This window comes from Beauveria bassiana, assembly GCF_000280675.1.
Source record: "Beauveria bassiana ARSEF 2860 unplaced genomic scaffold BBA_S00023, whole genome shotgun sequence".
NCBI classification, from domain to species: Eukaryota; Fungi; Ascomycota; class Sordariomycetes; order Hypocreales; family Cordycipitaceae; genus Beauveria; species Beauveria bassiana.
The window spans coordinates 414,593-439,495 of record NW_007930858.1 but is presented as its reverse complement, the minus strand read 5'-3'; the positions used below and the strand labels follow the sequence as shown (position 1 = coordinate 439,495).

Below are 24,903 nucleotides of genomic sequence, written 5' to 3'. Positions count from 1 at the left end.
TGCATGACCAAGGCAGAGACACAAGCTTCACACATGACTGCACAAACGGGCGATTCGTGAATCAAGGATGATGATTCGGGTATGGCTGAACAAGTATTATAGTAAGCCTCGGCTGCGCAATTCCATCCAACACAACCTGCCGGCAACCATTTGACACGGCCGTCTCAAGTTAGAAATGGGCCTCAATTACTTAAAAGATGAGCTTGTAACAAGTGTAAGCAGCGAGTCCCTTGATGGCAATGTCACTCAGGAAACTGCCAGCAAAGCCGCTGCGAAGGAGTCGTCAGCGACACGTCAACAACGGCAAAAGGGGGAGGTCAACGTACGGGACACGGCCCTTGGGACCAGCGTCGCTAGTGTAACCGAGGAGGTAAATTAGACGAGACAAGGACCAAACACTACCGATGGTGGCGGCGGGGATGGGATGTTGCACACCAGCAACAAGAAGGGCGCCGAGGAAAGGAGTCAGGTTTTCGGTATAATTGGCGTGGGCACGCTGGGCTATCAAAGGGAAAAGCAGGCGTTAGCAATGCAAAAAAAAAGTCGGACGGTTCTGTTCCAGAACAGCGGATGAGAGCCACATGTGTGTGTGCCCTTTTGCGTACCGCAGTTGAATTTGGAGGCGTTTGGGTTCTTGGCAGCTTCTTCCTCGGAGGCATAGGAAGCTGGGAAGGCGATTTTGGCGAGATTTCTGAATTTGGAAGTGCGCATCATGTGGAAAGTGTTTAGAAAGAAGGTGGTGGTAGCAACTGCGAGAACGTAGCTGTGTAGAAGAGTTGTTAGGACTTGTGCCTGTGTTGGGGGGTCTCTTTTTTGGGGGGGGGGGGATTACTCACCTGTACTGATCGGGAACCTCAAGCGCGACAGGCATTTTGGCGGTGATGAGAGCTCTAGGATAAATGGTGTTGATTCAATTGAGTTTCAAAGCTGTGTGAATGATACAAGGGTGTGATATCAGGGACAGGTTCGAGGGCGGGACATCGGCCGCTTATATGCTAGTTTTCCCCCCCTAGTTGACCAGACTCCGGGCTTCAAAGAATAACTAGTTAGGCTAGGTAGCCGGCCGAACGCGCGGACGGTGCCGGCGGGGCGGGCACGACTCCGGCCATCTGAGGCCCGAGGCGCTGCTTGAGATGGAAAACTAACATGGGGCAAAGTCAAAAGTCCTCAGCGTGTAATTAGCTGAGCTTACGCCCAGTTGTCTCCGCCTGCCTGCAAGTATGTACATACAATGAGTCAATGGCGCGCCGACGCACTTGCAGCAAGGGTATTGCGGAGAAATCAATCAACAGTTGGGAACAGTTGGTGCGTGTGCTTCCCCTGAATTAATGGCGCGGATTACATGATCACGGATGGGTCGGGTTAATGTTGATTGATGGATCTAATACTTGCTAACGCGACCATCTTTTCTAAAATACGGAGGACCGCTACGGATCATCGGCAAAGCAGCCCGTCGCTAGATTTCGCAAGAGCTACGAATACAAGGACAAAAAGTCCAGCCAGACATGAAAAGAAGAGTAAAACAGGTAAATCCCTTGACATGGTCTCTGCTCTGTCTGTACCGGGGTCCGCCGGACAAGCATCATCCCGATTTACCGCTTAAATCCGTACGAATCGACGTTGAATGCCACGTCAACTTGCGCAGCCTTGCAAACTTGCGATGCATCCTGCCAGCCGCCAGCGATTGCCTCGGAAACTTGTTTAGCCAGCCGGGCTCAGTGCCCCGAGCCGACCAGATGGTCCGCGAGCTATAAATGGGCAACTTTCTACTTAGTACTTACCTGTAGGTATAACTTATAAGTATCAGTTGGTGGTACCAAGGCTTGCCTGTTTAGCCGGCTTGCCTAGCCCACCAGTGCCCGCCTCCGCAACACTCCCAAACTCCGCAGCAACAAGTATATCAGCCCAAGCACCATCTGTAATATGGCGCAACGAACGACATGAGAAAAGCCGCCGATTGCAGCAGGGCTCCCGAGGCAATAGCTTCGATTCTTTGACACGTGTCCTTATTAGTCTTATTCAAAATGGCTTCTATTCTGTCCTTCTGTACTAGTTATAATCATCTCACCTTCGCCAAAAACACCCTCTGCTCCCTCCAGAATATAAACCTGAATGTACCTACAATTACTGCATGTAGCCGTTTTCTCTGAGCCAAGCCACGACATCTTCAGAGTCCCTTTCGACCCAAGACAGCTTGGCCTGCACAGAGTCGATGACCTGGCGCACCGAATTGTCGATACCCCGGGTGTCCTTGTGCTCAAAGAAAGTCTTGAATCTCGATAATTGCTCAGACGTGCCCATGTTCTCGCAAAAGTCCTTTACGAGATTTTTGAGCATCGACAAGCCAGGCGGGAAGCGCTCACAGTATTGATCCCAATTGTTTAAAAGGTGCTGCCATGCCACCTCGGCGCCTGTGCGACTGCTGCAAACACCCCTGACTGGAATGTAAAGATCCTGATCTTTGATGGCGTCACCGCTGTCCATGGCGGCAAACAGCTGCTCAATGACCTTGGGATCGCTAGCATAGCCGCACCCTTTGAGAGCAGCAATGCGCTCATCGGAGACGCTTGAAGTCTGGTAGAGGTTCAAAAGTTGAGCCAGCTATTTGTTGAACGAAGGAGAAGAAAAAAGTCAATGTTTATGCAATAACGTGTTTCATGATCCCCGTCTTACATACCTCAGTCTCACCACCATATCGAGATACAATTGCGTATACGGTTGTTCTTAGCGTTGGATGAAGTGCGGACGCATCTCCATCTAGGCTCTTGCGAAAGACCTCTTGCGCGGCCTGGATTGTCACTTCATCGCCGCACATAGCAGCCGCCTTGATAATAATATCCTTGAACTGCTGTTCAACATGACCGTCTGTCTCATTTATGCTGTGCCCAAGCTTGCGGACAATTGGCGTGACGAGTTCTTTTCTGAAAGTTTTGAGGCCCTCGGTCACAGCCGCATCCTGAAACATCCAAGCAATCGAAATCTGGTTGAGACCAACAAGGAGCTCGTTCCAGACAAAAAACGAGGCCTCGTCTTTGAAGCTCTGCGCTAGTGTGAGGAAAGTCGACGTCTTCGTGTAGCCTGCCGCAGTCAAGGCTGCCGCGTCTGCGACCAAGCCAGTTCTGTCTGCAACACCCAAAATGCCCGCCTGGGCGGCCTGGCCGAGGCGAGCGAGGATTTCAGGTGAATAAAGGGTTCTGTAGATCGAGGTATGATCAGCATTCAGCTTAAAGAAGCTGCCAGCTTGGACATTCAATGTAATTTCCCGGTCTGCCATCACCATAGAGCGGTCGACACCAGCTTCCGTGCGTAGGCCGAGAATTACAGGATAAACAATCTTGTCATCTTCGGGTGTGACATCGCCGGTGCGAAGGAAGCGATTCTGCTGAATGGTGACCGTCTTTGTAACATTGTCCTCCGAGACGGACAAGACCGGGTATCCAAGCTCCCGCGTCCAAGGGGCGATAACTTCAGTGACCGGCTTTCCACTCGCCTCACTCAGACAATCCCATAAATCGTCGGTAGTGGTATTTTTGTAACCAAATTTTCGAAGATAGTCTCTGATACCCTTCAAGAACACATCCTCCCCGAGATGGACCGAGATCATGCGAAGGACAGAGCACCCCTTTTCGTATGAAATAGCATCAAATATCTGGCTGATTTCGTTGGCACTCTTAACCGGCACCTCAATAGGGTGGCTACTCCTGAGAGAATCGAGATCCAGAGCGTCTTGCAGCGAACCGATGACAAAATCGGCCCAAATGTTCCATTCGGGATAGAACTTATTGGCACCGTACAAGGAAGCCCAGGTGGCAAAACCCTCCTTGAGCCAGAGGCCTTCCCACCACTCCATTGTCACGAGATTGCCGAACCACTGGTGGGCAAGTTCATGGATGACAATGTCGGTAACACGACGTTTGCGGCCGGCACCGGCATTGGCTTCAATCAGCAGATCAACAGCTCGATACGTGATCAAGCCCCAGTTCTCCATGGCTCCCTCTGCGAAATCAAGGACAGCAACTTGATCCATCTTGGGCAAGGGGAAGTCAACTCCGAATTCTTTCTCAAACAGTTCGAGAGTCCGCGCACCGAGATCGGCTGCGTGGCGGCCATGCTCGACATTCTGGTCAATGGTTACATACGTGCGAACTGGAATGCGAAAGAGGTTGGATTCGACGTAGTGAAGCTCGCCGACGATGAATGCGGTGAGGTAGGTGGACATGATTGGCGAAGTATCAAATTTGACAGCCTTGCGAGTTTTGCTCGTGGTTCTGGACTGCACCAGGGTCTCAAACTTCACGGGCATGTTACTCAAACACGTCAAATGGTGATCCGCAATCAAAGTGATGTCAAAAGTCGCTTTGAGTGCCGGTTCGTCGAAACAAGGGAACGCCTGTCTAGCCCCTGTAGGTTCCATTTGTGTTGTCGCAATGTAACCCTTCGTACCATCAATCTTGGTATAGCCTGAGCGGTAGAACCCAACCATTTTGTTGTTGAGTTGCCCATCAAAGGCCAACTCGAGCTGGGCCTTGTCGCCCTTGTTGAGACGCCCGGCAAAGGAAATGGTGGTCGTCTGACGCTGCTCATCTTGAACGATTGCAAGGCCTTGGCTTTACAGTATAAAATCAGTACGTAGTTCTGAAGCGTGGTTGAAACATGTGAATGTTCTTCATTTTTTTGTCCCGAGGCGGTGAAATGGCCAATACAACCTGGCAGACACCGTCGCCGTCAGCAGAGTCGCAACCTACCTGATCTCTGTACCTCCGGATGTAATATTTACAGCACGAATACCAATTTCCAGAGAGTGAAGAGTAATTGAACTGGAATCCTCGACGATGTCAAGGTCAATCACAACTTTGCCATTGAAGGTGAATTTGTCAAAGTCGGGCTCGAGTTCTAATTGGTAGTGGCGCGGAATGACGCTGGAGGGGAGTACATCACGTTCCAGGGCCTTGTTCGCCACAAGGGATTCGGTGGCTCTGCACATATTTTCGTTCCTTGGTAAAGCCGCGCAGAGAACCCCCAAAAAAAAGAAGATGGTCGAGAAGAAAAGGAATTCCAAGCTTGAATTTGAGAGCCGTCTCAGCTCAACTAATAAGTATGACACAAAAACTCGACAGCCCACCTTCCTAAAGGAGTCAACCAGGCGCCCCGCGGCGGGTCGCAGAGCATCAGGCCCAGTGACGCTCAATTCTCTGGTGAAATCGTGTATGCAATTACTAATAGTTTGCTGATGTACTTTGCGAGGCTGATTTTACGCTAGCCATCGAGGTATCTCGAGCCTGCTGAATTGGAGTCGGTGAATGTGTCGATTGCATACTCCCTCAAGGCATGAACGGTCGCGGCGAAGTGGCCAGGATGAGTGCCTCGGCTTGGTGGTCAGGCTTGGTAGCACTGTCAAGTAGATTTATCTTGCAACTGGACATACATATCAATATCAATTATTAAAGATTATTTAAGAAAGACCTAGTAAGCATCATCATATTAAAGCGCTAGTTAAATGTAAGGACTGGTTCGGGGTTTTGATGTAGTTGGGTTTGGGGTTAGGGTCAAGGGTCAAGGGTTAGGGTCGGGGTCGGGGTTAACAAAAAGATACATTCCACGCCCTAGCGGCGCATATAGCGACGACGAAGCTCTTGATTTAATATGTCATTGTCCTTGGACATCTCTTTGACCGTTTCAATCCCATTATTGCCCAGCAAATAATCGGCCACATACTTCATCACAAAGAACATCTCTCGACCAGTCGGGATGATCTCCTCGTCCGGGAGCAAAAATCCATAAAGGCCATGGTCACGTAGCTTAATCTGATAGCTGAAATGAGCGCTCATGTCTTGGTAGAACCAGTCCATGACAGAGCCGGCACCTTCGTTGATTCTGCTGCGTGAAAACCCAAGTTTTGTGCTATCTGCAACCATGGCAGCGTCGCACGCTGGCGAAACACTATACGACTCTCCAGTGGATATACGAATCGTCTTTGCGATACCAGCCGCCAGTTCCTCCAAATTTTCCAAGTTTGGAGGCTCAACGGCACAGGAATATGCATACGGAAAAAGAATTTGCTGCGAGTAAGAGTGATAATCAATCATCCCTACAAACTTCACATCATTCTTCTCCGTCTGTTCGCGAGCCCATTTTGCAAAGGCTGCAGCTTCAGCGGCCTCGAATGGTTCTTCGCCGCCGTAATCTTCAGAGCAAGGATCACCCGGCGTATGGTCGGAGGAATCGCCAAATCCAAATGATCGATCCAGGTCGTAGCCTTTGCACATTCGAAGACTGGTTTCCTGTCTGGATTTGCGCCAAAGTCTATCACTTTGCCAAGAGTATTCCATGCCATCAGGATTCAGCGCCGGAATGATGACAACGTCAAAATGGTGCAAAAACTTGGTAATGACCGGATCTTTGTTAAATTCGGTGATGAGTGCCCATGCCACATAATTGGCTGTGGTAGTCGAAATCCATTCTCGTGCATGAAGACCAGCTGTTATTACCATGGTCTTTCTTGGGCCATCTCCAGCATCCACGCCAGGGCGACCAACTCGAAGAGCAGGGATATCACGCCCTTCCGAGGATTGCCCGATAGACATGTATTTGACGTGCTCTGGGAAGATGGATTCGAGCAGCTGCATCCACTGCATGACCGTCTTCAAAGGGTGATATCTTAAGAAGAAAAGATCATCGAACACAGTAAGGGGGTTGGGGTACCGTTCAGGATTACTCTTGGGCCCTAGTAGACGTGATGGCGTATCTTTGGGTAGAGAATCGTATACCGCTCTCGAAAGGTCGGATATCAATGCGAAATGTGAAGACTGAAGCTTTTCTGGAAGTAGGCCGAGGAGTGGCGAGACCTGGTTGGTCGGCATGCGAATATCGACGTAGTCACGAGTGACACCCCAGACATCGAGAAAGAGGCGACTGGAGGCTTCAGCAAGAGCTTTCTCCTCTTCCATATTGGTAACATTGAACCGCATGACAATCTCGTTGGCGTATTTGTTGCGTAAGCTGTTGATGCTAGCCATGGACCTGGCAGAGTCTTTGGTGGGATGTCGACCGAAGAGTACTTCTACCGCGCTGTCTCTAAGCTTGGTCAAAAATGGAAATAGAGGCGCATTTCCATCACTGGCGCGTGCATGCGCCTGAGGATTGCCTCCATCGCGACCGAACTGAACATTTTCTCCGAGTCTGTGGGCGGAGACGACCGCCAGCAGCGCGGTTGCAAAACTGATTGTCTTCATCGGGAGCCGGGCATGAGTAGCGCTCGCAGGACCGCTGGATGGATGCTGCGACACAGTAGGTCGAGGAGAATGGCAAACGATGCGGGGTAGGTAATATGTCGAACTGCAGAGAGATTCATGTACTGGAGAAGCGATGCAGCTGGCTTTCTGCTAAGGAAGCTCTCGGCATTGTGTTGGCTGCCTAGCGATGAATGCTGCAACTTGCTCCGCCGGATACGGCATCGAGGAAAGTAATGTCATGTCACTAGTTAACGGCTGGGGGGGAAGAAGGAGGGGTGGGGGGATGGTTGGCTGCGACTCTGCTGTCTGCCTCTTGTCGAACTATTTAGTGGCCGCGCAATCACTGAAACTCTCAACCGCCACCAACCTTAGGTATCCCCCCACTGTAAATAGATACTTGATCGATGTTACGGCCAAGGCAATACTCTGTGATGAGCATCACTACCTGGGTACCTAACCTAAATACAAGACGTTTATATTTAGTCGGCATACAGTGCATGACGCTCTGAACAAGGGCTTGTTACAAGCATTAAGGCAGATTCATGCGCAGCTAGATTTGCAGCAAAGCACAAGGCAGGCAGTCATCCATCTGTCTGGGTTGGTAGGTAATTCTATCTAGGTAAATAAATTACCTACTTACCTAGGTATCCTAACAAAGACAAATCTACGCAAGGGAATATTGAATACCTATGTACCTGCCTCCTAAATGGAATGGTACCTATTTACCTAGACATCTACCTACTTAGCTTAGTACATACGTGTACGCACCTAGGTACCTATTTGCCTGGAGGAAGATACCTACGTAGGTAGGTACCTAGGTAGGTATACTTACCTAAGGTATTCAGAAGACTAGCTACCTAATTTTAGCGCACCATCTGCGCGTTTACTCTGGGCCGAAGTCTAGCCCCTGGCTTGCGAAGCACCAAGCTCCACTTGAACTGATTGAATACTTGTCGCTCCAGCGCCCAATTGCCCCAATTGAGAACATCTCGTAGTCAAGCCTTGAAACCTCGCTGTTCCAACCCTTTCGCCTCGCTACTTTGACTTCCTTTCGAGTAAGCTGCGGCACAGCCAGCATTCATCATCAAAGCTTCCGCGCTGCTTAGCATGCTTCAAGCCTAGGTTCGGCCCTCGATTCTCCGTCACCCCAGCCAGAACGGCCACCAGGGACTTTCGCGCGCTCTACCATGCATGGCGATCCTCGCGATGCCTTTTCTACGCCGTCGTGGCAACCTGGCCAATGAACCCGATGCACGACAGCAACATACTTCATCAAAGGGCGATGACCCTGCCAAAAATTCCACTGTTTCTGCGAGCCATGATGGACAGACCATAAAATTCGACGACCGTGCCACCACCACGACACAAACTCCCCGCGAATCGACGACCAGCCGGCCTGATACGTCACACAACCATGACGATCTCAATAGACAGAAGCGTTTCTCCGTTCTTAGATTCAGGAACGCCTCGGATTCGCAGCTCTCCTTGAGAGCGAAGCAGCAAGCCGAACACTTACCGCCCTTGCCTTCAAGTACTTTACAATCACCGTGCCGCCTTGTAACCTCTTATCTTGTGGCTAACGTGAAACCAGCTCCCGCCATCATCACCACCGCACCGACTAACGATATCAATGGACCCCGTAGAGTCAAATCACGGATGAGCTTGGCTGCCGCCAAATTTCGGCGCTCCAATGACATTCCTCGAGACGGTGACCAGCAAAGCCGACCAAAGAGCCAGAAGCAGGCTAGAAAGTCATTCAACGATGCCAGAGGGCGACCTACCATGGCGAAGTTGGACGAACCTCAGTCCCCGCCGCTAGAATCACGAACCTCCACTACATCCAATGGAACGTCGTTAACTACACCAGCTTACCGCCCTTCTGAGTCCTCAAGGTCCGACGCCAGTTCCACCGACAATGCCTTGTTATCGAGTCCTAGCACCACACCAAAAAAGACGCCAACATCCTCCATCTTTCGACTGAGAAGAACGAAGAAGACACCAGAGCCTCTATTTCCCCTAGCACACTTGCCACAAAGGAGTAAGACCGGGGTCGTCTCGCAGTCAGCATCAACATTGAACGTGGCGGCTACACCCCGTCCAGCTTCGTCGTGGAGCGCCACAACCCCCAAAGCAAACCTCGATGGCATCGATAGCAAGCAAGCCTCGCGATCCTCCACAATTGCTGCTCTGCAGACAGCAGATGGTCGCTCTGGGCAGTCATCACCTACCAGGGCCAGCATGTTGCGCGGCCGTTCCTCAACCTTAAGCTCGCTAGGTCGCGACTCTACTGACGATCACCTCACCCTTCCACATCCTAGGACGTCTACGTCAACCGGTCGGAAGAGCTTTGGAGATTTATTGGGTATAAGTCGTCTTCGTCAAAACTCGGACCTCGCACGCCAAGGATCTCTGACTCCATTGACCCCAAGCTCCATCCCCTCGAACAACAACTCTTTTCAGTTGAGCCGCGATACCTTAATTTTGCCGGAAAGAAAGAATGACGAGTCAGCTGCCAAGTATTTGGAACACCTGGAAGCCGACGTTCCACGCGGCATCATCGCGGCAAGCTTGGCCAAACACACGGATCCATTTTTCAGCACTGTCTTACGAAGTTTCATGAGACGCTTCAGCTTCTTTGGCGACCCTATGGATATGGCTTTGAGAAAGCTTTTAATGCAGGCCGAGCTGCCAAAGGAGACACAACAGATCGACCGATTTTTACAGGCTTTCGCGAACAGGTACCATGAATGCAATCCAGGCATTTATTCTTCTCCTGACCAAGCATACTTCATCGCATTTTCGCTGCTCATTCTCCATACCGATGTCTTCAACAAGAATAACAAACACAAGATGCAAAAATCAGATTATGTCAAGAATACCCGCGGAGAAGGGATCTTTGACGACATCCTAGAGTGCTTCTACGACAATATATCCTACACTCCCTTCATCCACGTCGAGGACGATCTGGACCTTGCTGCCGATCGAAATGCGGCGATCAAGTCGAAGCGAAAACCTCGTGATCCTGATGCAAGCGGCAATACCACTGCTCGCGCAGCCAAGGATCCTATCGATCCATATACACTTATTTTTGAAGGTAATCTTGAACCTTTGCGGCCGAATTGGAAAGATACAATGTACTTGGAAGACCACTTCAATTACCTTGGTACAGCAACCTGTCTCAATATGAACGATCTACAGAAGACATTCTTTCGTACGGGTGTTTTGCAAATCGTATCGCCGAGATCCCGTCCCGACGCATTCATGTCTGAAAAGACGGCTACCAATCCTGAAGAGGCTTCGCAAGGCATTGTCGACATCAAAATCACGAAAGTCGGTTTACTCTGGCGCAAAGATGCCAAAAAGAGGAAGACTCGTTCGCCTTGGCAAGAATGGGGGGCCATACTCACTGGCGCACAGCTGTATTTTTTTCGCAATACAGGCTGGATAAAGAGCCTTATACACCAATACGAAAACCACATCAAGTCTGGGAACGACGACGTTCCTATCACTTTCAATCCTCCCCTTCACGAGTTCAAGCCGGACGCATTAATGTCCACACAAGGTGCAGTGGCATTGCTTGATACGACATACAAAAAGCATAAGAATGCATTCATTTATGTACGGCAGGAGGGGCTCGATGAGGTGCTCCTCGCGGACAATGAGGACGAGCTAAACGATTGGCTGGCAAAGTTGAATTACGCTGCTGCTTTTAGAACGTCGGGCGTGAAAATGCGAGGCATCGTCGGCGGAAACTATGATGGTCAAGGTAGGAGAGGCATGAGACGGCTCGATAGCTCCGATGGCATTCAACTGGTCCAGACGCCTACAGGACCTGTTACCATAGCGCGGGGCAAGATTGACCACAAGATGGCCGAGGACATTCAGATCGCACGCCGCGGATACATGCAGGCGCAGATTGCCCAATCCAGCCACAAAGTAGAGGAGGCTCAAAAACAACTCGAAGAGCAGCTACGGAACGCTCGTCATCTTCAAATATTAGCGCCCATTCAGCCGAGGACAAGAGAAAATGTTCTGTCTGCAGCGGCTCGTTTGAGTGCACAGCTCAAGTGGACTCGAATGCAGATATGGAAAGAAACTTGCCACCGAGACATCCTGCTTCAAGATTTCAATGAAGATCTCCCAGCATATCCGGCTCTGTCGACACCAAAGAGCAAGCAAAACTCGGAGCAGGACGGCTCGCCAACCCCGAAGCCTCCCCTTGTCAAAACAGAATCGAAAGCGACCAAACTCAGCGCGAGTGAAAACGATCCTGTCACTCCTACAGACTTGTGCATCGCCCGATTATCTAGCACGGCGAACACGTCTACGGATAACGATGCGCCAAAAGAAGTTGAAGGCGACGCTCTCTCTTCCACCAATACAGCATCGCCGATAAGAAGCCCAGTCTCCAGCCCCAGGCCAACGACGGGACGGCCTTCAAGTGGGCAAGAGAGCACACAACCACGCAAATCTACCGAACTGGATGAGATGGATGCCGAAGAACAAGATCTACTGAGGCAAGCAGGGCTTCTTGAAAGCCGAATGGGCAAAGATACTGTTGACAAGCCGAATACGCCTCTCACTGCCGTTTCAGCGGATACATCAGCCGAACGCGATAAGTTGGAGCGATCAAAAGTTCGCCGCAGTCTCCAGCGTACTCTTAGAGAGAGTGCAGGCCATTTGTCTCATCACAGGAGCAAGAGAGGAAAAGAGCCCGATTCCACTCGGTCGGAGGAGACTGGAAGAGATAGCATGCTATCGCGTGGCACGGGCAGTTTTGTTGTTCATGGCAAAAAGGCTTCCGTCATCAACCTGGGCACTGAGATTCAAAACATGTCCACTGACGACAAAATCATTGCGTTGAAACTGCAACATCAAGGTGATCAACCTCCATCCCCTAGCTTGAGCTACGGCGGCGACGAAGATTTCCATTCTGCTGTTGAGGTCTCATCAGAAGGTGGTGATTCACGAGATCGACGAGAATCCTCAGCAAGTGCGAATACAGCTACTGCCTTGAGCTTCCGGGAGCTTCACCGGAAATATTCGTCAGCACAGGCTGCTAGGATTGTTTCCGCTAGCGGACGTCTTGCAATTCCATCCGATGGTGAAAGTGAGGCTGCTGTGAGTTTCTCGGATGGACGAAGGTCGCCCCTACCGCCTATTGAAACCGAGTCCGATGAGGACAATGCTGAACCAAACACGAATGGAAGTTCTCCGGCAAAAGCTATTCTTGACTCGAAGACTGATGACAACCCGGACAGCGATAGCGATAAGGATGAAGACAATCGAGAAGAGAAGCGTGATCTAAGTCCAGGCCTGGCCAGGCTTGCTAGCCGCGCACTGCGGGTGGCAGATGCATAAATGTACTAAAAAAACCCGAAAAGTTGCGCCATTGCATTCGAACATACTGCTCTTGCTAGACACAGTAGTAGTAGGGGAAATGATTATTTGGCGATTTACATATGTCTTATTTAGCGAGTGTTTGGGGTGAGCGGGGGCAACAAGGAGGAGAAAACCGGAACATATGCAGCACAGAAGCGTGTATTCATTCATAGGAACAGAAAACAAAACTATAGTAGTATTTTATTTATCCCTCCTTATGTGATGCCATACTGGTGCAAGGCTGCTACACTGGCTGCTTGTTCAGAATATGCATATCTGAATCATATCGCATAGTTTACACTCTTGCAATACGACTGGTCACATGTATTCCTAGGCGCCGCGGAGACGAATTGGAGCAGCTCCGCGGTTCTATTTCTTGCCCTTCTTCTTCTTCTTGGCTCCGCCACCACCGCCACCGCCAGCTTTCTCGACCTTGACGCCACCACCGCCAACAAGTCCCAACGTCTCCTCCTCCTTGACGACGCCACCCTGGGTCGACTCGGCAGCCTTCTTCTTGCCCTTTTTATTCTTTGGCCGGTACGACGAGCGGTCTCGCAGAGGAAGCCAGCGCTCGGGGTCAGGGACCTTGCCCTCTTCGTAGTTCTTTGGTAGGCGGCGTTTACGGCGCTTTGCAGTCGCCTTCTCGGAGGCATCGGGGGCCGCACGCTTCTTTGTGTTGGGTCGGCTCGGGGCAGCCGCAACACCCGCCTGAAGAAGGCTCTTCACGTTGATTCCCTTGATGAGGGACTCGACGGGCGGAAGCTCAGACATGTGCTGGCTAGTCTTGTCTGTGTCCACAGCGGCTAGCGAGGCAACCAGGCCAGCAGAGGCAATGTGAGAGCCTTTGTGTTCGGCAAAAAGCTTCTCAAACGCTGATCCTGCCAGCTTCAGATCTTCAGGGTTCGATGAACGCATAAGCTCGATGCCGGATTCCCTCAACAGAGAGTCCGAAGACGCGGTAGGGCGACTCGTCCAGTGCTTAGCGGCCGTGACAAATTCGGCTTTGGCAGAGTTCTCGTGTCCCTGCGCGCGCATCAAAGACACCGCCAGTGCAACCAGGCCAGGACAGAAGCGAACGTCTCTTGCAGCATCAGTGTCTTCCTTCTCTAGCCGAGTAAAGAAATTCTGAAGAAGAGACAACGCTGCTCCCTTGCGGCTGAGACGGAGCTGAAGCTGGATGATTGTAAGAATGAGGCCCACGTCCAGAGGTCGCTTGGCAGCAAGGGTCTGGAGCTTTCGGACAGCTGCTCTGTCATCCAGCCCATGGGCCACAGCAGCCGCATTCACGACCGCCATGGCATTGACGCTAGCGCAACTCGTTGGCTGTTCTGACTGCTGAAGTAACTTGTGTGATTTTTCCTGGACGCCGCTTGATTTATGAACGTCCAAGTCGAGAAGAAGTGAATTTTGTCGCTCGCGGCTCGACTGATAGCTGAAGAGCTTGGCATTTTCTGCCTTGACATCACCGGCATCCATCTGCCTACGTAGGAGGTATGGGTTGGTGGGCTTCGCTTCGAGTGAAAGACGATTCTGTCGGGCAACAATAATAAAGTCCTCGTCGTCATTGCTAGAGGTAGAATTAGTATGGTTGAGGCGCAAGAAAGACCCCAAATTGCCACGTTTCATACCTGATTGACCCTATCGAGTTGTAAAGATCAAGCGCCTCATTTAACTTCCCCTCTCGGGCATAGACATAAGCCTGCTGGAGCCATATAGGACGCAGCTCTGCTTCTCTATCCTCTTCGTCCAAGTCGTCGGAAGCCTTACAAAGCGAGGCTGCCCGTTGAAGCAGCTTGGTTGCTTCGCCAAGCTCGCCTCTAGCGATGCTTGCGCAAGCAATGTTGTAACACAGTTCAAACGAATCAGGCATGCTACGAAGTGGCTCTGACGGCGCAGACAGGCCACTCCACTCAGCTTGTGCATGCACAGCCTTTAGGTTGATATTCAGGTCGTTTTCTTCGTCCCCCGCATACCCGTCGAGCAGTTGCTCGTAAATTTGACCTGCTTCGCCAAATCGTTCGGCCCTGTAGGCAACCTGAGCGGCAATATGCTGCAGGCTACGCTCACGCAGGCCAGCCTTTTTGAGTATCGAAGTGGCCTCTTCAAGCTCTCCTGATTTGTAAAGAGCATAAGCCTTCTCGAGAATGCACTTGTTTTCTAGTGCGGAGCCGCTCTCGGCAAGGAAACGGGCGGCATCGTCGAATCGGTCGAGCTTGAGCAGTGCCACAAGTTTGGTGTGCCTAGCGAGAATATTGCTCTTGTCGGCCTTGATTGCGGCATTGGCGGCTTTGAGAATCTCCTCGTCATCGTCGATCGTGGCGCCACGCAGCAATGCGCTGAGGGCAGCGGCTGGATCTGGGGACATGGTTGCTGTACTCAATTCATCGCTTGACGCAGGGGGTCTCTGGCTTCTCGAGGCTCTGTGACGACAGGGCGATTGGTCGTCGTCGGCAAGGTTCAAGTCTATGGTTCGTACTCGATAGCAAGGGTTGCTCGGGTATCAACAGGTGGATAGGTCTCGAAGTGTCCTGTGACCGCAGAGGCAAGCGTGACGAGGCGTTTCTTCTTGGATGTTCAGCTTGCGACCAGCTCCGGTGATTTTTTGGATCGCGGGGTTGCGGCGTTGTGGGCGATGGTGGGGCTTGTCGCTGTAGTTCACTGTGTAAGGCCAGATTTCGATCATGCAATGCCACTGCCAAAGAAGAGATGAAATAAAAGAAGAGATGAAATATCAAGTAGATTCTACTGCATGATATTTCCTCATTAAGTTTTCACGTGTAGAATCGTGCGTCGTTATCTAGCGCAAGTTTCTGCCTCCATTGATCAGGTACAACACAACGTGGCTCTTAAAAAGGTCGCTTAGTTTCGGCTTCTGAACCTATTCCACCAGCTTCTACCTTTCACGTCCGCGCCTCGTCTCTCCAGGGAACGTATCGGATAATGTACATGAGGCTGGTTCACTGAGCCAGTCTGTCTCCGTCGGCGAATCTCGCCGATTTTGGTACTGTCAGAGTGCATGGTTTCGATCGAAGTGGAACCGCGAAAGCCTCCCTTTGAGCCAGTTCGCCTTGATGTTTGGCTTAGAGCCTCGCATGATCTTTCTACCCCTTTCCTCCTCGATTCCTGCTGTTTGGAAATACTTGATCTATTCGATGCTCGGCTTGATTTTCCCTTCCTTCTAAGCCGATCGTTGTTGACTTTATTTGAGAGGCTTGATATGGTGCTCATTGCTTGTTTCCGTGATGACTGTGACAAAGACAGAAGCGACGGATAGTCGAGGGGCGATGCTGGGTTATACTTGAGCATATCAACAACCTTCTTGATAGTTTCCTCAATCTTCTTAACCAGCTTGCGTAGCGACTGGCGTGATTGATCTACACTCTCGTCAGTTACAGCGGAGGTACGATACTCCAATTGGGATACTTGCGGTCCCCGACATGCAATGCCGTTCCACAATGGGAGAGCTGAGCCGAATAGACACTGTCCAATTGGCTTCTATCAGAGCGAAGTTGGCGACGCAGCTGGCGGCCCGACTGAAGACTTTCCTGACGTTGGTATGTCTTATTTTGGCACAATTTGCGGACCAGCGACATGCATCTGCCATATGTATCCAGCAAAAGTGCGATTAGTTCTCCAAAGTTTCCCATGACGAGATTTCAATGATCAATTTTTGATGATGAGAGGGCCGCGTAGAAAGATTCGTTAGCAGACGAATAATCGTTCGGCGGCTCAAGAGCGCACGTGGTTGGCTCAGTCACACAGATTCATGTTTACGCCATATGCCAGAGAGAAAAGAAGAATCAAATGCTCTCAGGCTCAAAACTTCGGCACTGTTTATTATACGCTGGCCTAATATTAGTTAAAATCGCAAACATGCAGATTCAGTTGCTTGCCATTCAGCGCTCAGGGCATCTTGCGCACTACCTACTACCTAGGTAGGTAGGTATAGGGTGCGAGTCAACTACAGTTGAGCGGGCCAGCTTTGCGATAGTGCACGACAGCGCATTCCCGCGTTAACCTCACGCAATCTTACGACTTTGCACGCCAGCATTTCCTTAAAGCATATTCGCTCCTGATTATCCCCGATAATAATTCTACGCTCAACTTTTGTTTGAATTGTTCAGAGCGTGAGCCACTCCGACTACCATTTCTACTAGCTACCGGCCCGAATCTCAAGTGCCTTGCGGAACAAGTCCAGCTGCGATGGATCTGGATATTGAGATGGGCGATGCCGTCGAAGGTAGCCACGACGCTTTAGTCGCGCATGATCCCGTGGCAGATGATATTCTGGTATGATGGATTCATGTCATCGAGGCTGCTCCTCGTAACTAACGCCTTCTCAGCAACCCGACGAGGTGGACGAGCCCGGCGAAATCGCGGACGACGAGCCAAAGCCCGACGAAGACGCTACTATTGTACCGAACAAGATCAACATAAGTGGTGTTGATTCGCTACACACAGACGACATCAAGGCGTATGTCAAATCCCACTTCGCTCCTGTTGACAGAGTCGAATGGGTTGATGACACGTCCGCAAACTTGGTGTTCGGGTCCGATTCGACCGCTCGCGACGCCTTGGTCGCGCTCAGCTCTATTGAAATTGCCGACGCCACAGCTCTTCCTATAGGCGAAGCGCTGCCTGCAAAACCGGTCGAAGGAAGGTCAGAGATCACCATTCACGTCAGGTTTGCGGTAGCCCGCGACAGGAAGCAGGCTGGTGCAGCGCTCCGTAGCCGTTACTATCTTCTTCACCCAGAGCACGATCCTGAAGAGCGCCGTCGGCGCCAGCGTGACTCTCGCTCCCGCTATCGAGACCGGGATAGTGGATACCGAAGAGGCAGTGGCCATCGCCGTCGCGACTCGGATGAAGAGGTGGAAACATTCGAGGCGAGCATGTACGATGATGCGCCACGCCAAGCAACAAGGAGACGTTCTCAATCGCGAGACAGACAAGATTCATACGCGAGAGAAAATCGTGGCAAGGAGCTATTCGCTGATAGAGCCTCGCGCCGTGATCGCTCTGCCTCTCCTCTGCGTGATGACGACGGTGATGCCGCCATGGATAGTATACAAGGCTCGTCTCGCAACAAGGAGTCCGCGCGGGCCGTCAAGGAGCGACTTCGCACAGGAAACAGATCCAAAGAACTATTCCCTTCCAAAGCCGGTTCCGGAAGTGGCCAACTCGATAGATTGGAGGATGCCATTGGTTCCGCTCATCTTCGGGAGGAAGACATGCCCAAGGTTGTTTCTGTGCCCGTGGGTTCCACGGGCGGGGGTTTCAACATAAGAGGTGCGGCAAATCAGACTAGCCAACCAAGCAGAGGATTTAATATCAAAGGCTCTGCAAATGCCCGCGAGCTGTTCCCTGGCAAGCTGGGCAATGACAATGCGGGCAAGGAGTTGTTTGATGGGAGCAGGACGAAACAGAGACAGAAGGCTCAAGACCTTTTTGGCTAATTTCAGGACTACATGGCATTGTTGATGGATGAGAGAATCTCAGAGGTGTCTGCTCGGCAGTTCTCGGGCAATTTGGGCATCATTGGCAACAAAAGTTTGATCTTCGGCGTTGATAGCTATTTATATGAGGGGAATAGTCATTCTAAATATACCACTTGCTCATACTGCTTCCAGTTTGCCAGAATGTTGTTTGACATTTCAACGTCACCACCATTTCTCTGACTTTACACACGCAGCATCAATGAGGCTGGCCATGCCTGGAGCTGTCAATATCTCAACGAAATAATCAGTCATAGCGGGCGGACCGCAGACATATACCAGCGTGTCATCCTTGCTGCTGCTGGCCCAGATCTTCGGCATGAGGTCTTCTCTTGTCATTCTTCCAAATCTTATTTCGACTTGGCCTGTTCTGTCCGCCGTCACATCTCGGAATTGAGACACCGGCCCAGTAAGAAAAAGCTCAACTTCGCCTGCGACTTGACCTCGTCGGAACAGGTCCACGATTCTATCCAGAAATAGGACTCCTGCCAAATTCCCATCCTCGGGCACCTTTGTGGCATACATTAGTGAGACTCGAATGTCCAGATTCCTACTCTCGTCGGCCAAGTAGCTCAACATGCTCATGAGCGGGTTGATGCCCACCCCGCCAGCCACGAGGACGATGCGTTGAATCCCACCAAGGCCCTCTTTCGGCGGACAGATAAAGCTCCCACCGATACGAACGGTCAAGTCTTGCCCCAATATGTCGTTCTCCGGCCTCCATAGCCATGCCGCCGCGGGATTCTCGGGCGCTTCTTGGACGGCCAGCTCAAAGTGCGGCTCCGCAGCTTGCGTCGCTGCCGACGGCGCCGAGGCTATGGTAAAGCCGCCCGGCCTCGGGTCACCCGGCATAAAGACATCCAGCCACTGTCCTGCAAGAAACTTCAGATAATATTGACTTAGTTTCATGATATATATGCGACGCAGCCGTCGAGTATCTGATCGGATACTCACGCTCGACGGGCCCTCTTGTAACCCGAGCCTTAAGAGACGAATCTTCTGATTGACCTTTCGAACACCCACAATCTTCACCGGTAGTAAGTTCTGAAAAGCGAGTCAATCACTCTACTTGCTTGTTCTTTTTTCCCTTTCCTTGTGCGAGAGGTGCTCAGCCGTTCAGCCACTTACCTTCTCGCGTGGCTCTTGGCGAGTGCGATCTAAATGTCGCAACTTCGTCGCTTGCAGTTCCATACTTGTATGGCCGGCGTTTGTGGAACGGGACTGAATCAACTCACACCAGGCAGTATCCTATACGTGGCTCTGGAAAGATGGCCGACGATGTGTAAGCTGTTCATAGAGAAATATACGCAACGGCCGGTTTCTTGGGATGTATCGCCTCCACTTTGGGTAAGTCCTGTCACTAGTCGCTGGCCACGACTAGGTATTCAAGCTTGACACAGCAGACCAGGTTGCTCTGTAGAAGACTTGCAGGATATAGAATTTTTATATATATGCTTGCCAAACTGACATTAAACGTGATCCTGTTTCGCCACCATCTGCATGTCTTCACCTCGTCATGGTTTAAACATGACGCAGATCAGCTGCTTCGACGTGCTTCTTTTCTTTTACATGTACTGATCAGTCGCTCTAATTGCACTGCTTCAAGATCTCCTAAGATTCTGTCCAATTGACCTGCTCAATTACTTGACCTGCACTTGGGTGAGTGTAGCCGATTCGGAGGCGAAGACGGAGGGGCTGTCACGACATGTTAGTAAACTTTGACGTGTTGTAGTTTCACGACTTGTATACGTACTCCTTTGCATCCCGAAATTCTCATCATTTGAGTAGCGTCAGCGCCAGGTGATAAAGTTGTGGAGGAGATGCTGAGGAGCTGAAGTTTCTGAGATTTGGGAACGGCAGCTTGGAGACCAACATTAGACAGGGTTGCAGAGCCAGACGTGTTTTGGAACTTTGCAGTCGCCTGTATCATTCCTTCTGTGTTACGCTGAACTTGGAATTTGACGTTGAGGTCATTTGAGTTATAACAAGCAATGCCCTGGCTGCCTTGCGAGGTAGGTTGAGGTTGGGATGCCGCAGGCTGAGAGGCCATATCCAACCCAATAGATGACGGGGCCGCAGATGCGGCCGAAGGTCCAGGTCCACTGCCAAATAAATCCATGATGGACGAGGTATTCGACTGTGAGGCCTGACCTGAGGTGGAATCGGAAGTTAGGCCACCGCCCAGAATATCCGCCAAAAGATTGGAGTTGGAGCTCTGGCCGCCACTAGGAGGGGTCATTGTTGTAGCAGGAGTATCCATAATATCGAGGAGATCTTGCTCTGTCGGTTTGACGACCTTGGATCTGCGGTTAACAGCAGCCTTTGATTTCTTTGTTGGGGCGGGACCGAGGACACGCGACTCCTCTTTGATTTGCGGCGGTGGCATTTTCTCTAGCACACCACGACGGATTTGGTCAAAGCCAAACAGATTGCTGTACTCGACAGCACGCTGCTGTACTTCGACATCCAGGCTCGTTTGGTGATTCTGAAGTATGCGTCTGACTCTCTCAACTGAAGATGCATCTGTGAAGCGCGTGGTAAGCTTCATGAGTGCTGTGACAATGTATTCTGTAGAAACTTGGTTGGCGTAACTGCTGTTGAGGATGAGAGTAAACAAGTCAATGATTTCGCTCTCTTTGACCTCGTGAACGAGCTCCTCCTCTTCATGTTGGCCACCCTTGAGTAGCGCGTCAGCATACTCTCCAATGCACCAAGCGCCAGTCTGTGTCAGGCTCTCTTGGGTAATGTCCTTTTTGAGGTTGATGTACAACTTCTGCACAGCATAGGTCTGGAGCTCAGGGGTCGTCGCAATAAGGCGGACATAAGAAGAGAGGATTTGTTCTTTCACGAAGTTGCCTGCGAGGCAAAGAACACGCAGCATGGTATCGAAGTGCCATCTTTTGTTTGGAGCAAACTTGTCTGCTGCGATACCAATTTGACTCGTCATCGTGGGCTTGAACTCGTTATCAGCAACCTCAAGGAAAGCAAGGAGCTCGCGAATCAGGACGCGGACATTGCTCTCGTTGATAAGAGTGAAGCTCAGCTCCAACGCTCTCCGCCTGATGCTAATATCCGGGTCTCTCAAGCATTCTAGAATCGTGTTTCTATGTCTCTGAACGGCATTTGGTTCGATAGCAACGACCTTGATCAGGGTGTTTAGAGCAACGTAGCGAATATTGTTGTCGCGGTTTGTCAAAAACTTTCCCAGAATATTGACGCCGAGGACGCGCAAACCCGAGTCGGCTTCAATATCGAGAATAGTTCGGACTGCTTCGTAAAGAATGGAGTTTCCGACGTTTTTGGAGGAGTCCGTATTGGTAGCAACTTGTGCAAGGATATCATTGATATGCTCGCTCGTTTCAGCGTCACCCATTGCGAGTATTCTCAGGAGGCGAAGAATCTTAACTTGCAAGAAGGGGTCTGTGATACCTGTGACATCATGCTCCGGCGCATAACCTGATGTAGACAGGCTCTTCAAGATCTTGACCAGACCAGGAACAAAAGAGCGGAATTTCTCTACGATGCCTTCTTCGCCGCCTTCTTCTTCATCGGCTTCGCAGAGACTAGTAACCAATGTCAGGCCACAAAGAAGAACACCATGGTTTCTGTCCGAGAGAAGCTGAGTAGCTCTTTCCAAGAAGTGTTCTTGGAGATCCGGCACCTTTCGGCATATTCTCATGGCACACAGTGCAGCCTTGCGTCGAATGTATGGGTTTGAAGTCGATAAAAGGTTCTCGATCTCGGGAAACAAATCTCTCGACATTTCAATAGATGCTATGTTTCCGAGTGTGCACAGCGCTAGACCGACAATGTATTGATTCGAATGACCAAGATCGCTGGCTGATGTTAGAATACATTACGTTTGCTAATTTTTGAAGCTCACTTTTTGAGAGAGTTTGTAACCAGAGTCAAGACCTCTTGATTTTCATCCAGTAGTAGACTGGTCGCGAGATGTCCTAGTCGCTTGTCGGCGAAGCGGGGTGAGGCAAGCAGCTTGATGCATTCGATCTGGCCAAAGTGTGTTCGCTCGCCGAGTGTGAAGAGGTAGAGCAGCTTCGCAACATTGTTTCGACTGGATTAACATGTAAGCGATTGGATGGTACCGGTAGTGAAGCTATCAAGATATGTAGCATACCGAATGCCATGGTCAGCGCTCTCTTCGCGAAAGCTTGCTCGTATAGCAGCGCTTTCTTTCTGGATCACGGCTCGTTCGTCGGCGATTGTCTTCGCGGCACGCACATTGCGGATGAATTGTTTGACTGTCACGACGTAGTTGTCAGTATCTGCTGGGCTTCTGGATGTATAAAGGTTGTTGCGGCTCGTCATACGGGAGCTCATCTTGGGTAGGGGGACGACCCGGGGAATGGGTCGCCTAGCTGGGCAGGTTCCCGAAATAGGGCGATATCCTGTGCAAGCAACGCACGAGATAGAGATCTGGAATATCTAGACCTCTTAACCTCGACTGGTCCCCGTTCAAGCGTGAATGCGATAGGAACAAGTAGCGCCAAGCTATGCGCAACTGTCGGGTCGAGTGTGTGGTGGGCAGGTGTGTCCATCGACGAACGTGGGGCAGCACAGAGGCCACTAATAATATCACCATACAGCCACCACCACCGACCGCTCTATCGCTCGGGAAAAGTGCGGCCCGCCCTCATCATGACAGGAGTGCTTTCACATGAGATCCGCATATTGCGCCTTGACTTTGGCGTTGAAATGGGCGTGACTTCGTGCTTGATTATAGCTATAGAAAGAAAAACTTCAGATTTCGATTCTATCTTGAGCAGCGCCATGACTGCTCTCGAGTCCTCAGTTACTACGGATACATATGTCAGGGGGGGGGGGGGGCATGAGTGTTCAATTTCAGAGCAAGTCGCCAACAGAACATACAGTGCGTGAGTCACAGACAACAACAGCAATGCACTTTGGGACAAGAGGCTGCGACCACACGAGCATTTAAACAGTGACTTTTGTTTGCCAAAGAAAAAATATCGATCCTACGTCAACAGCTTACTGTTGAAGCTCATAGCAAAATTATAAAGCAGCATATCATCCCATACATAAGGGGTTTGAGTTTCTTGGCTATTTTGGCAAGTTTTGGCAAATAATGTGATTCGCTCGTCATCTTTTGTGGCATCGTGAGGATGGAAGACCTGCTCTCCAAATTCGCATTACACACTGGATTACTCCGTACACCGCGATGCTGTTGACAAGCATTGGCCTCGAAGCAACTGTATCGTAGATATATAGCTCATTGGAAAGCTCACTAAAAGGATTTTGGTCTATTTTTGCATCATGAGCTGGACAAACTCGTTATCTAGAAAGAGTGTTAGCCTTAATGTGTGGCACGCTTTGAGTTGATGCGACTTACAGTCAATACGGCCATCGCCGTCCTGATCAGCCTCACGGATCATCTCGTCCACCTCGTCATCAGTGAGCTTCTCACCGATGGAAGTCATGACGTGTCGCAGCTCAGCAGCGGAAATAAAGCCGTTGTTGTCGCGGTCGAAGACCTGTGCTTGTTTAGTCGGCTGAACAAGTCAAATTGCCTACCAAACAAACCTTGAAAGCTTCCATAATTTCCTCCTCGGAATCGGTATCTTTCATCTTGCGGGCCATCATAGTGAGGAATTCTTTTCTTCTAGTAAGCTGCTGCGCCAAATAGCACTGACGTAACCACTACACATACCGGGGAAATCGATGGTGCCGTTGTTGTCGGCATCAACCTCGTTGATCATATCCTGAAGCTCCGACTCGGAAGGGTTCTGGCCGAGAGAGCGCATGACAGTGCCGAGTTCCTTAGTGGTGATCTGACCTGTAATCTTGATATTAGCTCGATGTTCTTCGGATACGGACAGTGTAAACTTCGGCAATAAGCAAAATAGGTCGGTAATTGGCTTTTCGAAGGCCGGATTTCGATTCGAGGTAGGTAGCGAAGGGTGTTGGGGGTACTCACCATCGCCATCTTTGTCCTGCACGAACAGCGGTTAGTGACGAGGTTCAGAAGCGACGCCGAAGCGCCGAGGCGCGACATGGGAACCGAGTGTGTTGATCAACTTACAAAGAGAGAGAAAGCCTCCTTGAATTCGGCGACCTGGTCTTCGGTAAGGGAATCAGCCTGCACGAAGTAGATGCGTTAGCAATAGGCGGTAGCCGTAGCTATTTTCTGTCCCAGCCCCTCACCGCGGGGTCGCCGACAAGCGGGCGGTGAGAGGGTGCGGACATCGGCTCAGTGATAGACGAACCATGGTGGATAGGATGAGGAGAGAAGAGAATGAACGAGAGTAAAGCTCAAGTGTCTAGGTGACAGCAGCGTGAGGTTCACAAGATCTTGACTGCTTTTGCTCAGTTTGCGACAGCAGACGTGGGGAAAAGCAAAGGGGGGAGCAAGCAAGGCAGAAATAACAGTTGTGTGCACCCACAGGGAGCATGCACCAAAGAGCTGACGCTGCCCCTCTGACACAGACGCGCCGCCGCTTGGTTAGGTAGGCAAGGTGGTACCTACGTATAAACAGCTCCACCGGCTGCCAGGTAACTGCCTCCCAGTCACCAGAGGAAGAGTATCTCTCTGCCACGTGACAGCTCAGCTATTTGTTGCCAATCACCACCTGGGAGCCCATTAACTCGACATCATGAAGAAAAGTTGTGTTGCAAGTCATTCGCAACTGTCTCAGTCTGCGGGATGGCAGCCGGGCAATCCCTAGCAGGCTGGTGCTGGCTTGTTGGTTTGCTGATGTCATAGAGAAAGGCATAGAGCAACGTTATCAGGCTCTGCAAAGCTCTGGCGTTCGATTGCC

At 50.8% G+C, this 24,903-nt stretch overlaps 8 protein-coding genes across 8 annotated transcripts; 2 read left to right on the top strand and 6 right to left on the bottom strand.

Moving 5' to 3' along the window:
- Nucleotides 1-190: 190 nt before the first annotated feature.
- Nucleotides 191-871, bottom strand: BBA_07250 (MAPEG family protein; the record flags this gene model as incomplete). The annotated part of the gene is made up of 4 exons (XM_008602347.1): nt 191-269; nt 327-501; nt 606-763; nt 837-871. The coding sequence occupies 4 exons, from the start codon at nt 869-871 to the stop codon at nt 191-193; spliced, it is 447 nt and encodes a 148-aa protein (XP_008600569.1).
- Nucleotides 872-5,603: 4,732 nt separating this feature from the next.
- On the bottom strand, nt 5,604-7,232 carry BBA_07249 (ECM14-like protein; the record flags this gene model as incomplete). Its single annotated transcript, XM_008602346.1, has 1 exon — nt 5,604-7,232. One exon carries the CDS (start codon nt 7,230-7,232, stop codon nt 5,604-5,606), a length of 1,629 nt encoding a protein of 542 aa, XP_008600568.1.
- A 1,206-nt stretch (nt 7,233-8,438) lies between these two features.
- On the top strand, nt 8,439-12,593 carry BBA_07248 (sec7-domain protein; the record flags this gene model as incomplete). The annotated part of the gene is made up of 1 exon (XM_008602345.1): nt 8,439-12,593. One exon carries the CDS (start codon nt 8,439-8,441, stop codon nt 12,591-12,593), a length of 4,155 nt encoding a protein of 1,384 aa, XP_008600567.1.
- A 390-nt stretch (nt 12,594-12,983) lies between these two features.
- On the bottom strand, nt 12,984-14,979 carry BBA_07247 (SRP72 RNA-binding domain-containing protein; the record flags this gene model as incomplete). The annotated part of the gene is made up of 2 exons (XM_008602344.1): nt 12,984-14,181; nt 14,243-14,979. 2 exons carry the CDS (start codon nt 14,977-14,979, stop codon nt 12,984-12,986), a joined length of 1,935 nt encoding a protein of 644 aa, XP_008600566.1.
- Nucleotides 14,980-16,817: 1,838 nt separating this feature from the next.
- Nucleotides 16,818-18,070, top strand: BBA_07246 (uncharacterized protein; the record flags this gene model as incomplete). Its single annotated transcript, XM_008602343.1, has 2 exons — nt 16,818-16,904; nt 16,958-18,070. The coding sequence occupies 2 exons, from the start codon at nt 16,818-16,820 to the stop codon at nt 18,068-18,070; spliced, it is 1,200 nt and encodes a 399-aa protein (XP_008600565.1).
- A 204-nt stretch (nt 18,071-18,274) lies between these two features.
- BBA_07245 (NADH-cytochrome b-5 reductase) lies at nt 18,275-19,300 on the bottom strand (the record flags this gene model as incomplete). Its single annotated transcript, XM_008602342.1, has 3 exons — nt 18,275-18,991; nt 19,064-19,153; nt 19,238-19,300. 3 exons carry the CDS (start codon nt 19,298-19,300, stop codon nt 18,275-18,277), a joined length of 870 nt encoding a protein of 289 aa, XP_008600564.1.
- Nucleotides 19,301-19,720: 420 nt separating this feature from the next.
- BBA_07244 (AP-1 complex subunit gamma-1) lies at nt 19,721-22,447 on the bottom strand (the record flags this gene model as incomplete). The annotated part of the gene is made up of 4 exons (XM_008602341.1): nt 19,721-19,804; nt 19,863-21,945; nt 21,993-22,181; nt 22,245-22,447. 4 exons carry the CDS (start codon nt 22,445-22,447, stop codon nt 19,721-19,723), a joined length of 2,559 nt encoding a protein of 852 aa, XP_008600563.1.
- A 941-nt stretch (nt 22,448-23,388) lies between these two features.
- BBA_07243 (calmodulin-like protein) lies at nt 23,389-24,331 on the bottom strand (the record flags this gene model as incomplete). The annotated part of the gene is made up of 7 exons (XM_008602340.1): nt 23,389-23,423; nt 23,478-23,619; nt 23,669-23,739; nt 23,796-23,921; nt 24,063-24,078; nt 24,168-24,224; nt 24,290-24,331. The coding sequence occupies 7 exons, from the start codon at nt 24,329-24,331 to the stop codon at nt 23,389-23,391; spliced, it is 489 nt and encodes a 162-aa protein (XP_008600562.1).
- Between the last annotated feature and the right edge of the window lie 572 nt (nt 24,332-24,903).